The following is a 16,840-nucleotide window of genomic DNA, read 5'->3' on the forward strand; positions in this document are numbered from 1 at the left end:
CCTGTTCACCTAAGCAGTACTTTGAACAGTTACTGGCACATGGCAATAGAAATCAGTAATAACTAATATCTGAGTAATCAGCATGTCCCAGACACTAACATAAGTGCTTTGTTGTCCTTTAACTCATTTAATCTTCACATAGTCCAAGAAATATTCAATGTACGAACTGGCACTTTTTGCAGGATGACAATTACAGTCAGTTCTGAAATCAAATGAGTTCCTAAAACTCACCAGGTTATGCAAAATTATGGAATGAACACCACAAGATTCATAGGGAAAATGGGGGTAGAAGCACAACACTCAAAAAACTTCATCATAACACATTTTTTAGAAGATATAAACCTAATAAAAATGATAGCACAATTTTGCATAGTTTACACATGAGGTGATTAAGAAATACAAAAACACAACAATAAATACAGCACTTTACCTTGAAAAAGACCTGAAGTTTGCTTGTGGAAGTACATCAGAAGGGCTGCAGCTCATGAATTACTGTGAAATGATGGGAGGAGGGTTATCTGAAATCCGATGGGAAACTATTACAACAGATGTGGATGGGAGTGGCTTATAACACAAGGGGTGCACTGAGCTAGCCAGCAGATGTTTGAGGTATGAGGTGTGTACATGTATATGCATGTATTTAATGCAGTTCAGTACAGCTGGGTGTAGTTTCCTGCATTCACCCAGGGAAAACTTTCTATAAAGGATCAGACAGTAAATATTTTAGGCTTTGTGGGTCTTTGTTAGAACTATTCAACTCCAAGATCATGGTACAAAAGCAGCCACGGACAATATACACAAAAGGGCTTGGGTGTGTTCCAACAGAACTTTATTTATAAAAACAGGCCACTCGTTGGTGATCATAATTTGCTGATCCCTGACCTTTGCATATGAAAATGCAAATTTTGTCTTATGCTCAAATTGTTCCCTGATGTATCAATCTTGTTGGGACAAATATGCATATTCAAAACAAGCATTATTGCAGAACTAGGTCTGGAATGCTATCATGCAAACCAAAAAATAATTAATATAATTCAAATAAGCAAAATAATAAATCTAGTATTATATGAAAAGAAATTGCTTTGATTTTAGACTCTATAAATCAGTGATTATCCAAAAGTCAACTGACCACGTCAGATGGCCAAAATAAAAACAACTAAGGGTAGATTTTGAACAATCGATAATAGTCTATCAAAACCTGTGCATTAAATTCTACACAATCTTTAAGTGGAAAACTTTTAACAGTTCAGGTTCATTTACAAAGGGCACAAGTGGCTTTTTCAAGTAATCAAGCTGCAAAAGTTAACATACAAACTGCACTTAGAAGATTATCAAGTTCTGGACATCTAATGCATAGCATGGTTACTATAGTTAACTATACTCTACTACATAGTTGCAAGTTGCTAGAGAATAGATTTTATTTTTTTTTTAATTTTAGAGAGTAGATTTTAAATGTTCTCACCATAAGAACAAAAAAATGGTTATGTGAGGTGAGGGATGTGTTAACTAACCTTATCGTGGTAAACGTTTCAAAATATATACATACATTAAATCATCACGCTGTACAACTTAAACTTACACAATGTTATATCTCAGCTATATATCAATAAAGCTGGGGAAAAGAACATACTAATTGCGCAACAGTTATACAATATTTGTCCAGGAACTGAGTTAAAAATTCTCAGCTGACCTGCTTCCAAAAAGAAAACACTAATATATATAACAATCCTTTGCTTGCTGTATCTCACATCTGGACTCTCCCCCAGTTTTCTTTGTCAAAACTGTACCCCATCCCTCCAAGGGCCAGATCAAATGATTTCTCTATAAAGTCTTCCCTGGACCCCATCAGAAATATCTTCATATTCTGAATTTAGTTTTTACCTACTGTAGAATTTACTACTTTATATCCTGCTTCAAAATTATTTGTGTACAGGTCTGTAATTTCCTGTCATATGGAAATTAAGACTAATCTTTAGCCATACTAATCCCTCTGCATGGGCAGCCCTTTTTCACAGCCAACCCTTAATCGTTAATTCATCTTCAAGACGCAATACAGATACCATCTCCTCTGTGAAAGTTTCCTAGACATCCCCAAAATTAGGCTTTCCTTCATTTCTGGTACCCAATAAAAAAACCAATATACCTCCATTTTAGCCTGGTTTTATACCTGCTTATTTACTTGTTATCTCCCTCACTAGGTTAAGAACGTCTTAAGGAGATGAGAATTTTGTTTTATTAAACTTTGCATGCCACAGCCCAATGCCTGGCCCCTAGTTAATACTCAAGTATTTAATCAACTAATAAAGCATTCTCCCAAAATATGAAATATAGGATATTAACACATGAAAACCAATGCTATACCAATAATTTCTTAAACAAATATTGTATAGAACAGTCAACAAGAAAGCTGGACTACAGATACCAAGAATGGCTACTTCAAGCCAAAACTGAAAGACAAAGTCTCAAGAAACAGGATCTGAAAATAGTTGACTATAGCACACAATTCACAGAACCTTTTCCCAGGGCAAAAAGCACAACTGGCCAGAATAAAAGTCTTTTCAGAAATATCATCTCTAATCATAAAAGGGCAGACAGAAATAGGGACACCTGAGTGGTGCAGTAGGTTGAGCATCTAACTCTTGGTTTCAGCTCAGACTATAATCTCAGGATGGTGAGATGGAGCCCCACACTGGGCTCTGTGCTCAGCACGGAGTCTGCTAGAAACTCACTCTCCCTCTCCCTTTGCCCCTCCCCCCTGCACTCTCTTGCTCTCTAAAATAAATAAATAAATCTTCAAATAAAAAGGGGCAGAAAGGGGCGCCTGGGTGGCTCAGTGGTTTAAGCCGCTGCCTTCGGCTCGGGTCATGATCTCGGGGTCCTGGGATTGAGTCCCGCGTCGGGCTCTCTGCTTGGCGGGGAGCCTGCTTCCCTCTCACTCTCTGCCTGCCTCTCTGCCTACTTGTGATCTCTCTCTGTCAAATAAATAAATAAAATCTTTAAAAAAAAAGGGGGGGGCAGAAATACAACATCCTGGATTAATAATCTTTCAAAATAGAAGACATCCTGAGCCACAATAATATTAACAAACTTCTCAACAAAAAGGGTTTCCTTTCCAATATTTGCACAAATACGTGTACATTGATGACAGATGATACCATCAACAAAACACCTGTATCCAAACCATACACGTTTAAAAAAAAAAAAGATATGCATATATGGCTAAAGAAACTTCCCTTTATCACTGTCCTTCTTCCTACCCCACAAAGTAAAATAAAAAAATGATCAACATTCACATAAGCAGGACTATATTTTTTAACCTTTATTTAAAACTCTACACCTAATGTGGGGCTCAACCTCACAACCCTAAGATCAAGCTCTACCAACTGAGCCAGCAAGGCGCCCCCATTTTTTTTTTTTTTAATAACCTTGTAGAACATCAAGTACAAGTTCATTTCGCAAAAGACAAAGCAGAAGCCTGGAAAGGATGAATTTGCCAAAGGTCCTATAATGAGTTAAGCAAGAGAACTGTACCTAGAAAACCCAGGTTTGGCTCAGAGTTGTGTTCATTCCTCTACACCAGCAGTTCTCAAACTCTTAATCTCAGGAGCTCTTTACACTCTTAAAACAGTTAAGAATTAGCAAAGGCCACAAAGAGCTTTAGTTTATTGCCTTTTAAGAACCACTGTTAGGGGCGCCTGGGTGGCTCAGTGGGTTAAAGCCTCTGCCTTCGGCTCAGGTCGTGATGCCAGGGTCCTGGGATCGAGCCCCATGTCAGGCTCTCTGCTCAGCAGGGAGCCTGGTTCCCCTCCTCTCTCTCTGCCTGCCTCTCTGCCTACTTGTGATCTCTCTCTGTCAAATAAATAAATAAAATCTTTTAAAAAAAAAGAACCACTGTTATAGGGGCACTTGGGTAGCTCAGTGGGTTAAGGCCTCTGCCTTCAGCTCAGGTCGTGATCCCGGGGTCCTGGGATACAGCCCCGCATCCAGCTCTCTGCTCAGCGGGGAGCCTGCTTCCTCCTCTCTGTCTGCCTGCTTCTCTGCTTACTTGTGATCTCTGTCAAATAAATAAAAATTAAAAAAAAGAACCACTGTTATAGCCATGTTACTTCCTCCAGAACTACAGGCTTTATAAGTTATTAAACCTACTCCCATTTTACAGGTAGAGAAACGGAGGATAAATATCTTGCATGTCTGCTATTAAGACAATCATAAGGCAAACATTAGCATACACGTACAGAGGAATCCCACTTAGATGCTCCTTTTACTGTCCTACTATAGTCAACGTTCCTAAGAGAAGATCTAAACATCATTTTCCTATGGCTTAAAAACCATTTGAACAGCTTTTGTCAATGTTCAAGAAAACAAGTTCTGGAGGAAAGGACTTCATGTAAACCCAAGATTTGCCTGATATAATCCACAAATTTGGGGCGCCTGGGTGGCGCAGTGAGTTAAAGCCTCTGCCTGCGGCTCAGGTCATGATCCCAGGGTCCTGGGATGGAGCCCCGTATTGGGCTCTCTGCTCGGCGGGGAGCCTGCTTCCTCCTCTCTCTCTCTGCCTGTGTCTCTGCCTACTTGTGATCTCTGCCTGTCAAATAAATAAAATCTTTAAAAAATAATAATAATAATCCACAAATTTATTCAGACTCCAAGAGTGAAACAGACACATAAAAACACACAATTTCTTACAGAAAAATTATTTCACACACCTGTATTTATATAGAAATTTCTTTAAGTACTATATGTATCTTATCTGTAGAAATACAATATATAACTGAAAGCTTATGGTCAAACTATACCAAGGGTTGCCAATAATGAGAACTGGCATGATCAAAATTAAAGTCACAAACATCTTTCTTTTCACCCAATCAGCAACATAACCAAACAACTGGTATTTAAATTCTTTCAAACCCTTTATAAAAATTGCATGTACTCCCCCTCCACAGCCTGGCTTAATACCTTCCACTTAGTGGGAATGCAAATGTTTCACAGATAACATTTTTCAAACATTAGGTTAGTAGGCAATGATTGTGAATTACTACCCTAACAGATACTTTCTAAGACATTTTCCCAGCATCTCTCCATTTAGACAACTTCTGCCTTTTGCAATTTAAGAACATGGGGCACCTGTCTTAGTCAGTGGAGCACCTGACTCGATCTCAGGGTTATGAGTTTAAGCCCTACACTGGGCACAGAGCTTCTTAAAAACAAATAAAAAGTAAAATTTAAGACCAATAACAAGTTATACTGCTGTCAGCTGCCATAAAGATTAGAATGACAAGTCCTGGGGAGCCTGGGTGGCTCAATTGGTTAAGGGTCTGCCTTCGGCTCAGGTCATGATCTTGGGGTCCTGGGACTGAGCTCTGCATCAGTTTCCCTAGTTTAGTGGGGAGCCTACTTCTCCCTCTCCCTCTGCCCCTTCCCACTGCTCATGCTCTATCTCAAATAAATAAAATCTAAAATAAAAAGAATGACAAAAATATCTGACCTTTATACAAAAATAGTTGATCTGTCAATCAGAAGCTCATCTTTCATAATGATAAATATTTCAAGAAACAAGCCAATCTTATTTAAAATAAAATACATAACAAAAGCTCCTTCAAAACAATAACAAAATCTTTTAAAGACTGAGCCACTGATTCTTCAGTGTATGATTTAGGTAGGTCATCAATTAATTTTCCTCCCTTCTTGCCTTTTGGCTATTTTTTTCACCACAGAATCATAGAAAATATCATTTTTTATGAACACTAGTAAAAATCAGAACTACTCTTTTTTCCTATTTAAGCTCTCAACAAAAGTTCTGATACAAAAAAATCTGGCACTATTGTGTAAAATAAAATTAATGATAATGTATAGAACTGCTCTATTATTTTTATCTCACATTAGGAGAGAATCAAGAGTGATTCAGTACTCTGAGTTCAACTCACTCAAGCACTACCTGTCAGATTATCCTCTATGATTATGACTTGAGATGAATGACACTTCAGCCTGAGACAGTTCTGAACACCCACTTGGTGCACTTTCCCAGTAAATAGTCGGGGAGCATCATACATTTTTAAATTAACATTTATATATGTGGTTCTTTACAAGGGGGTTTTCATGTAGTTTAAGACTTTCCTGGAATTAAATATTTCAGTTTTTCTCATTATCTCATCTGTACATGAAAGGCAAAATATTTTAACAGCTACAAGCTCTAAGACCTATATCAAAGAACCATAATCAACAGTAGCTAATAGGAACCTCTTCCATTGTAATGCTTGGGCTAAATTAAAATGATCATAATCACATTAGACATGGCAGCTCAAGGGGGCATTAATGCCTTGCGGTTAAGAACATAAGTTCTGGGGGCGCCTGGGTGGCTCAGTGGGTTAAGCCTCTGCCTTTGCCTCAGGTCATTTACTCAGGGTCCTGGGATGGAGTCCTGCATCAGGCTCTCTGCTCAGCAGGGAGCCTGCTTCCACACCTCTCTCTCTGCCTACTTGTGATCTCTGCCTGTCAAATAAATAAATAAGATCTTTAAAAAAAAAAACATAAGTTCTGGAGTAAAAACGGGGTTCAATTCCAGCTCCACCAATTACAAGCTGTATAGCTTTAGTCAAGTTCTTTGATCTTCCTATACTTCAGTTTCCTCCTCAGCTATAAAATGAGGAACACTAAGTACCTACCCTATAGTTGTTTTAAGAATTAAGATTATACAGGTGAAGGTCAACAATAAGCACTCTTCAAGACCAATACAAAAAAACTGACCCCGGCACAGAATGAAGTCTCCTTTTTGTGAGGCTTTCAGTAAAATCTAGAGGTTATATTTACCTATAAGGCACACCCTTCATGTAAACTAACATGACCACCTAATAACCAGCCAACAAGTTGTACTGGGTACCTCTTACATGCCCAATGCCCAATAAATAAAGGTTTATTGTGTCTGGACCAATTAACATAAATTCAGAAACCGAGACTACAATCTTTACACAGCTAGGGATCTGTAATCTAAGAACTAAAGTTTATTTTTTTTTCTCAAGTGAAGGAAAATATCTCCTATCTACTGCTTATTAATGTAGAAAAATAGGCATAATAGGTATCATAGGCTCATTCCCAAACTCCACATACTAGGTAAAGTGCTCTAAAAGCTTCTATCATAATACTTACTCAAAGTCACATTTTGCCAACTACCAATACAATTCTGATCCACGCTCCCTTTAGTTTTATTTTGCCCTAGGCGCCAAGGATACATTTCAGAGCAGAAAAATTACTTAATTCACAAGAGATGAAAAGTCAAATGTCAAAGAGCCTGAAAAGCAAGCCAGCCACCTGTGTAAAAATACTATATACTTCATATTAACAACTCATATTTTTAGACACTACCAAGAAGCAAATCAGAAGCACAAGGGAAAAACAACCTCAACCTAATGAACATACTTGATTGGTTAGAGGAGGCCTGCCAGGCACAGCTTCCCTTGCAATAAATCTTACGTCCCATCGACCCACATTAACCTGCTCCTCATCCCTCACGGAATAAATTTTTTAAAAGTAGGGTCTAATTACTTTTGCTCGAAATTTGCCAGCAAGTGGAGAAACATCTGAGGTCTGCCTTACCACCCATCAAAGCTTGACTTCACGAAAAGTATACTGGGGTATACCCTGTGTTACCACCCCTTTGCCTAGAAATAAACCCAAGGATACCCCTCAAGATATGGAGTAGGGAAGGAATGTAAAAACCTACCAAGGACTCACCCGTTCACCTCCCAAAAAAGAGCTTGTCCCCAGGGGCTGCAGGAAAAAAAAAAATTCCGCAAAGCTGCGATATTTCTTGTCTCCTGCTATCCAAACGCCACAGACTCGTCCCAGGATCTCACATACTCCCGCCGCCCGCCCGCCCCTCCCCCTCTACACCTCCCCCCACCTCCACTCCTCCCCCACGCAGTTCACAGGCCCAAAGATTAGGAAGAACGACCGGGATACCAAAACCGCCTCCGACTTAGGGGTTTCAATTCCACAGGCACCAAAGAATAAACGAGACGAGGCCAACGAAGCTTCACCGGTTAGGGAAGGTTGGAGGAAGCGCCCAACACGCCAGGCCGCGCCCCCCCACCCCCACCCCCACCCCGGGTTGGAGCCTACCGCCGAAACTCCGAAACCCTTCTCACCGAAAGAGAAAACGATGTCTTTCCGCTAAGCGATACACAGGCCTAACCCACCAAGCCAAAGCTTTCCCAAACACCCTACTCAAAAGACGCATAGGCCCAGACCGCTAGGACCCGTGAGACGGGGTTGTATTTTACCTCATGGGCTCAGCAGTCATGTTTTCGCTTCAACGCCTTGTAGCTTCAACGACCGTAGGGCGCCGTTTTGCGCTCTCCGGCACGGGGTTACGACAGAAATGCAATGGACTCGTAGTCGTCACTACAGCTGGTGCAGGATCCTCCCCACAGCTCAAAGGCCGCTACCACTGCCCCCGCCGCAGGAGCCGCGGAAACAAAGCGACGCCGCCGCCGCCGCCATTTTGTTGGGCCGAGGCTCAGGCAGAAGAATTGGCGCGTCCTCCCTCTTCCTCTTTCCGCTACCGATTGGCTACCTCCTCCACAGCTCAGACTCTTATTGGTTACTGAAATTCACCTTCTTTGGGGGCCTGTTGCTAAGGCGGTCTACGTCATTTAATCCCCTCCACCTTTTCATAGGGGCTTCTATTCAGTACCAATGACCTGAAAGTGCTAGTGACGTATTTTGACTTTATTTTGGTGAAAATGCTTTTTGGTCCATCCTCCTTTCCTTGACATATTGACAAAACAATAACAGCAATTTACATTTATTTAGTGTCTACTATATACCCGGCACTATACCAATCCTTTATCCGGATTAGCTCATGTAATCCCTATTCTCTTTGAGGCAGACAGACGCTTGTTAACTACATTTTCCAGATGAGGAAACCAAAACACAAAGTCTCATAGTAGTGGAGCCAAGATTCAGACCAGACACCACACTCTTAAATACTGATATATATGACCATCCTGTATCTTTTCTTCCCTATATTTCAGGTTATGATCAAGTTCTTTACTTTTCTAGATTTTTATAAAGACTATTCAGCATGCCAGCATGCTTACAAAATATGTATTATATAAAACTCACCTGAGATCTTCATGTGAGTCTTTCAATACTAAATAAACTCAAAACTGCCACCTGAAACACACACACACCCACACACACTAGATGTGATGTTAAATTTAGGTCACAAACCAACCAATCAAGGTCTATTTCCTCCTTATTACAGAGGTTTGGCTGGATGATCTCCAAAAGACTTTCCAGCTTTCATGGTCTCTAATTTAATTGTTCACTGGCAATCTCTGCAAGTCACAAATTAGTTCTCTAAAGTCTAATAGTTTCTAATTTTATTTCCAAATTTATTCTGACATATATGTTTTTGTTCATTTTATTTGCTTTTCTTCAAATCTGCAATTGCTTCTTTTGTATTTAGGTGAAAGAGTTGCTGCTTTCTACTGGAATTGCAACTGGTAAGCCTTTTTTTGAATAGAACACTTTGATAATCTGATAGACACAGGCAAATTTTTAATCAAGAGTAGTTTGGGGACGCTTGGGTGACTCAGCCAGAAAAGTACGCTGCTCTTGATCTTCCAGTCGTCAGTTTGAGCCCAAAGTTGGGTGTAGAGATTAATTAAATTTTTAAAAAATTTAAAGAAAGATGTTTAGGGGCTCCTGGGTGGCTCAGTAGGTTAAGCCTCTGCCTTCAGCTCAGGGTCCTGGTATGGAGCCCCACATCAGGCTCTCTGCTCAGCGGGAAGCCTGCTTCCCCGTCTCTCTCTGCCTGCCTTCCTGCCTACTTGTGATCTCTCTCTCTCTGTCAAATAAATAGATAAAATCTTTAAAAAGGAAGAAGTTTATACACATTTCAAGTCATCTTTCAAACATTCTAGTATTATTGGCAACTGTAGAAACCAGCCTTCTATATCTGGTATACTGATTTTCTTCTTGTCTTCCATATGTTGAATATCACTCAAACATACAATTTGAAGAAGCTATATTTTTCTTCTTGGTAAATGCAGTTAATCTGAAAGGAGATACTTTCCATTACAAGACAGCACACAACTTTTAAACCAGCTCTTGGTGACAAGACTTCTTAACACTAAGCAGGTGTAACATGACAAATTCCATAGAGAAGTATCTAAATAACAAAATTATAATCACAGAATTTCTAAAATATACAACTCTATCTATGAATCATAAGAGCATTCCTTTGCTATTAAAAGATGACTAATAAAGTTTTACTGATATATTATAGTTGTATCACTTTCAGTAGCTGATTTACAATAAGCTTCCTTCAGCTGTATTTTAGAAGAAATTCAGTGGTACATACACATCACTCACATTTTTCATTACATTGCCGCAGAAACCAACATAGAAGCCTTTCTTGGACTTGACCATAAATGTGTAATATGCAAATTTGCTTGGAAGAAAGACAATGTAGATTACCTTTAAGAGAGCAAGTTGAATGAAAAAATAGATACTCTCATAATGTTTAATAAACATCATTGCAAATTCTATTTTATGTCAAAATCACAGTGCTTTGACAATATCAATCAAATATTTAAATGCATATACCCTGTAATCCAGGAATTTAACTTATAGGAATTTATCCAACATTTATATCCTATGTGGGAAAAATGAGATATCCATAAGAACATAGTTAAATGAATTATGTTATCCATAAATCAGAATACCATATAGCTCCTTGAAATAAAAACATTTTCAAAAATCAGTTGTTTCTATGCACTAAAAATGACCATCTAAAAAATAAAGTAAGAACAATCCCATTTACTATAGCATCAAAAAGAATAAAATACTTAGAAATAAACTTAACCAAGTAGGTGAAAGTCTTGTTTCTGAAATCTACAAAATATTGCTAACCGAAATCAAAGAAAATACAAATGAGTGGAAAGATATCTCATTCCCATGTACTGCTGGAAAACTTAATATTAAAATGTTTCTACTAGCCAAAAGGACCTACAGATTCAATGAAATCCCTATCAAAATCCCAATGGCATTTTTGAAGAATTAGACCCCCCCAAAAAATCCTAAAATTCATGTGAAAGTTTAAGGGACCCTGAATATTCAACACAATGTTGAAAAAGAGGAGCAAATTTGGGGAACACATATTTATTGATTTCAAAACATACTATAAAGCAACAGTAATCAAGAGAATGTACTATTATAAAGATATAGATATATATTCCAATATAATGGGGAAAAGAGCCCAGAAATAATCACTTGAAGATAAGGCCAAATGATTTTCAACAAGGTTGCCAAAACTACACAATGAAGAAAGGACAGTCTTTTCAACAAACGGTGCTGGGAAAATTGGATATCAACTTTTGAAAGAGTGACATTGGACCCTTAACTCACAGCATGTACAAAAAAATTACCTAAAATGTATTAAAGACCTAAACCTATAAAATTCCTAGAAGAAAACACAAGGGAAACACTTTAGGACATTGGGTTTGGCAATAGTTTCTTGGATGTGATACCAAATGCATAAGCAGCAAAAGTAAAGGAGACAAATGAGACTATATCAAATTTTTAAATTTCTGCACTTCAGAAGAGATTATAAACAGGGTGAAAAGGCAACCTATGGAATGGGAGAAAATATTTGCAAATTATGTATCTTATAAGGAGTTAATATCCAGAATATAAGGAACATCAATGACTCAAAAACAACAAACAAATACCTTCATTAAAAATGGGCAAAGTCAGGGGTGCCTGGGTGGCTCAATGGGTTAAGCCTCTGCCTTCAGCTCAGGTCATGATCTCAGGGTCTTGGGATCAAGTCCCGCATTGGGCTCTCTGCTCAGCAGGGAACCTGCTTCCTCCTCTCTCTCTCTGCTTGCCTCTCTGCCTACTTGTGATCTCTCTCTGTCAAATAAATAAATAAAATCTTTTTAAAAAATAGGCAAAGTCAATGACCACTCACAATATGAATGATACAAATCATTAAAGTATTGCCTTCAGTTATAGAAATACAGCATTTACCCTGAATATTTTTTAAATCCCATTTTATCTTTTTGAAGATTTTTTTTTAATTTATGAGAAAGAAAGAGCACGTGTTGTGGGGGAGGGCCAGAAGGAGAGAACCTCAAGCAGACTCCCCGCTGAGTACAGAGCCCCCCACAATGGAGGACTCAATCCCACAACCCATGAGATCATAACCTGAGCCAAAACCAAGAGTGGAATGCTTAACCACCTGAGTCACCGAGGCACCCCCTAAAATTCCATTCTAAAGAAAAGGTGCTATTAGGGCAAAGAGTCCTAGATGATACATCCAAAGACATGAAGGTTAATTATCTTCAGGTGATATGTCTGAGTGATTTTTTTTCCCTGTTTTCTATTTTTCCATTTTCTCCAAATTTCCCACAATGAGAATATATTACTAAGTTGACGGGAGAAAGTTAAATAATTTTAACTATTTTGATCAATAACAGAAGTATCCATTTTCTGCTAGCAAATATGAATTCAAATAGCAATTATGCCAACATAAACCTTAGCTCAAAATTATTTTTTTAAGATTTTATTTATTTATTTGAGAGAGAGAGATAGAGAGAGCACAAGCAGGAGGTTGGGGAGAGAGAGAAGCAAACTCCCCACTGAGCAGGAGCCAGATATGGGGCTCAATCCCAGGACCCTAGGACCATGACCTGAGTCAAAGTCAGGTGCCTAATGGACTGAGCCACCCAGGCACTCCAGCTCAGTATTATTTTTTAAAACTGCTCTTCCAGAGCACCTGGGTGGCTTAGTCGGTTAAGTGTCTGCCTTTAGCTCAAGTCATGATGCCAGAGGGCTGGGATCCAGGCCCACATCTGTCTCCCTGCTCAGTGGGGAGTCTGCTTCTCCCTCTCCTTATGCCTGCCACCCAAACTGCTTGTGCACTCTCCTTTTCTCTCTCTCTCAAATAAAGAAATAAAATATATTTTTTAAAAGTGCTCTCCCCAAATTCTAGTACTATGGTTAAGCTTTCTGAGCTTTCTACCTTAAAACCTTAGTATGTGTTTTTCATAAATACCCTTTTATCAGGTTGAGAAAGTTCCCTTCAATACCTAGTTTTCAGTATTTTTATCAAAAACGGGTGTTGAGTTTTATCAAATGCTTTTTCTGCATCAGTTGACATGATGATGCATTTTTTTTCATTCTATTAATGTGGCGTATTACATTGATTTAGTTTTGTATCACCATTGCATTTCTGGGATAAATCCCACTTTGTCATAGAGTATAATCCTTTTAATATGCTTCCGTGTTTGATTTGATAGTATTTTAAAAATATTTTATTTATTTATTTGACAGAGAAAGAGAGCACACAAGCAGGGGGAGGGGCAGCCAGAGGGAGAGAGTGAAGCAGGATCCCTACTGAGCAAGAAGCCCGATGCAGGACTCGATCCCAGGAAACCTGGGATCATGACCTGAGCTGAAAGCAGACGCTAAAACAACTGAGCCACTGAGGCACCCCGATAGTATTTTTTTTTAAGATTTTATTTATTTATTTGATAGAGAGAGAGATCACAAGTTGGCAGAGAGGCAGGCAGAGAGAGAGGAGGAAGCAGGCTCCCTGCGGAGCAGAGAGCCCGATACGGGGCTCGATCCCAGGACCCTGAGATCATGACCTGAGCCGAAGGCAGCGGCTTAATCCACTGAGCCACCCAGGCGCCCCCGGATAGTATTTTTTTATGATTTTATTTATTGTGTTTGCTTTGGCAGCACATATACTAAAAATTTTATTTATTTATTTATTTATTTATTTATTTATTTGAGAGAGAGAGAGAGCATAAGCAGGAGGAGCACCAGACAAAGGTAAAGGGGGAGGCAGGCTCTCTGCTGAGCAGAAACCCCCCCCCCCATGTAGGGCTTGGTCCCAGGACCAGGGGATCATGACCTGAGCGGAAGGCAGACACTTAACTGACTGAGACACCCATCTATCAAAAACCTGGAAGGTTTTTTACTGACTCAATCTTTCTTTTTATAGGTATGTTCAGATTTTCTGTTGTTTTTTTTTAAGATTTATTTATTTATTTGAGGGAGAGAGAGTCTTGAGCAGACTCCATATATGGAGCCCAATGTGAGGATTGATCTCAGGACCCTGAGATCATGAACTGAGCCAAAACCGAGTTGGATGCTTAACAGACTGCCCCACCCAGACACCCTCAGATTTTCTGTCTTTTCAATGCTGCTTTGGTAGTCTGTCCATTTTCAGAAATTTGTCCATTTCATTTAGATTATGTAATTACCTGGCATACAATTATTCAAAATATCACATTATAATATTTTTTATTTCTGTGATGTTAGTAGTAATATCTTCAGTTTTATTTCTAATTTTAGCAGTTTAAGTCTTCTCTCATTTTCTTAGTGTAACTAAACATTCATCAATTGTTGATCTTTTCAAAAAACCAACATTTGAGTTTGTTAATTTTCTCTACTGTTTTTGAATTCTTTTTTTTCCTATTCTCTATTTTGTGTGTCTTCATTCTAATCTAATCTTTAGTATTTCTTCTGATAGATTTTGGTATAACTACTTCTATATATTTTCTATATTTAGGTTATTTTATAGCTCTAATTTCTTATTCTCTACTTACTTAAGTTATAAAATTAAGTTATTGATTTGAGCTCTTTCTTCTTTTTAATTTAGACTTTTACAGATAGAACTTTCCCTCTGAGCAATAATTTCAGTTCATCCCATGTTTTTTTGTACTTTATGTTCTTGTTTTCATTCATCTCAAATTATTTTCTGACTTCTTTCCTTGTGATTTCTTCTTTGACCCATAATTGTTTAATTAGGGTACGCTGTTTAATTTCCACATACTTAGGAATATTCCCAATTTCCTGCTTTTATTGATTTGTTATTTTGTCCCATTGTAGTCAGAGAAGATATTGTTGGGTGGAGATTTCTGTAGAGCCTCTTATTGTAATTGATTTATAGTGTTGTTCAAGCCCTCTATTTCTTTAAGATCTTCCTTCTTGTTTTATTAATTATTGAATGTAGAATATGGAAGATTCCACTTATTATTATAGAACTGTTTCTTCAATTCTATCAATATATAATTATTACATTCTCTTAAGGAATTGATACTTTATTAGTACATAATGTCTTTTTTGTCACTTATAACAATTTTTGACATAAAGTCAGATATTAGGACAGCGACCCCAGCAATCTTTGGTTACTATTTGCATGGAATAAGTTTTTCTATCTATCCTTTTATTCTTGACCTATTTGTGTATTTGAATTTATAGAGTGTGTCTCTTGTAGACGGCCTATAGTTGGATTGTGAGCTTTTTAAAACCCATTTTGTTATTTTCTGCCTCCTACGTGGAGAAATTAATACATTTATATTTTAATAATTAGTGATAAGGAAGAGCTTATTTCTGCTATTTTGATATTTATTTTCTATATGTCATATATACTTTGTTCTTCATTCCTTCATTACTACTCACTTTTGTATTTAACTGATTTTTTTGGACTGTATCATTTTGATTCCCTTCTCATTTCCTTTTCTGTATATTTTTAAACATTATTTTCTTAGTGGCCATCCTGGAAACTACAATAAATATCCTAAACTTGCAACAATATATTGTAAGTTAATGCCAACTTAACTTCAATTGTATGTAAAACAGTGATTTTTTTACAGCTCCATCCTTCCCCTCTTATGTTGTTATCATCAAATATATCTTTATGCATTGTGTGCTTTTAACAAACATTTATAATTATTGTTTTGTGCATATTATTTTAAATCATATTGGAAAATAAAGAGGAGATATGAATAAAAAATGCAATAATACTGGCTTTTATTTACCCATGTAGTTACTTTTATTGGTGATCTTTATTTCTTCATATGGTTTTGAGTTACTGTATAGTGTACTTTAATTTCAACCTAAAGAACTTCCTTTAGTATCTCTTGTTGGGCAGATCTACTAGAAACAAATGCTCTCTGCTTTTATCTGGGAATGTCTTAATTTTTCCTTCATTTTTGAAGGATTGTTTTGCCAGATCTAAAATTCTTGTCTCAGGGGACCCTGGGTGGCTCAGTTAGTTAAAGTGACTGCCTTCGGATCAGGTCATGATCCCAGGGCCCTGGGATTGAATCCTGCATTGGGCTCCTCTGCCTCTACCTGAAGCTCCCCCTGCTTCTGCTCTCTCTCTCTCTCTCTCTCTCTCTCTGGGTCAAATAAATAAAATATTTAAAAAAATATAATTCCTGTTTCAGATTTTTTCATTCAATACTTTATATATGTCATCCCACTGCTTTTTGACCTCCTTGATTTCTAACGAGAAATTGCCTGTTGATCTTGTTGAGGATCTCTTGTAAGTGACAAATCAGTTTTCTCTTGGCACTTTGAAGTCTCCTTCTGTCTGTCCATCTTGGTATGGATCTCTTTGTGTTATTTTATTAATTTATTTCCTTTATTTATGTGTATTTATTTTGTTATTATGTTATTTGGAGTTTGGTGAGTTTCTTAGAGCTCCAAGTTTTACTTGGAGTTTGGTGAGCTTATGTAGGCTCATGTCTTCTATCAAATTTGGTATATTTTCAGCCATTATTTCTGCATATATTCTTCCTGCCTTTTCTCTCTGTCCTCTTCTGCTGGGATTCTTATGTGTATATTGATGTGCTTGATGCTGTCACACATGTCTCTTAGATTCTGTTAGTTTTCTTTATTCTTTTTTTCTTTGTGCTTCTTCAACTGGGTAATTGTAATTGGCTTATCTTCCTAATTAGTATTTCTTTCTTCTGCCTGCTCAAATGTCTTTTTGAAGTAGTAAATTATTTTCACTACTTTATATTTTGGCTCAAGAATT

General features: G+C 37.8%; 1 protein-coding gene across 6 annotated transcripts in view; it reads right to left on the bottom strand.

Moving 5' to 3' along the window:
* The window catches only part of ATRX (ATRX chromatin remodeler), a 296,636-nt gene extending 288,139 nt beyond the window's left edge, over window positions 1-8,497 (bottom strand). For all 6 annotated transcript variants that reach the window (XM_045994716.1, XM_045994715.1, XM_045994713.1 and 3 more), the window contains exon 1: window positions 8,277-8,497. In XM_045994716.1, coding sequence (XP_045850672.1) covers window positions 8,277-8,296 — 20 coding nt within the window. In that variant the 5' untranslated portion in view covers window positions 8,297-8,497. The remainder of the gene's footprint in view (window positions 1-8,276) is intronic.
* Between the last annotated feature and the right edge of the window lie 8,343 nt (window positions 8,498-16,840).

Source organism: Meles meles, chromosome X (assembly GCF_922984935.1).
Source record: "Meles meles chromosome X, mMelMel3.1 paternal haplotype, whole genome shotgun sequence".
In the NCBI taxonomy this organism is placed as follows: domain Eukaryota; kingdom Metazoa; phylum Chordata; class Mammalia; order Carnivora; family Mustelidae; genus Meles; species Meles meles.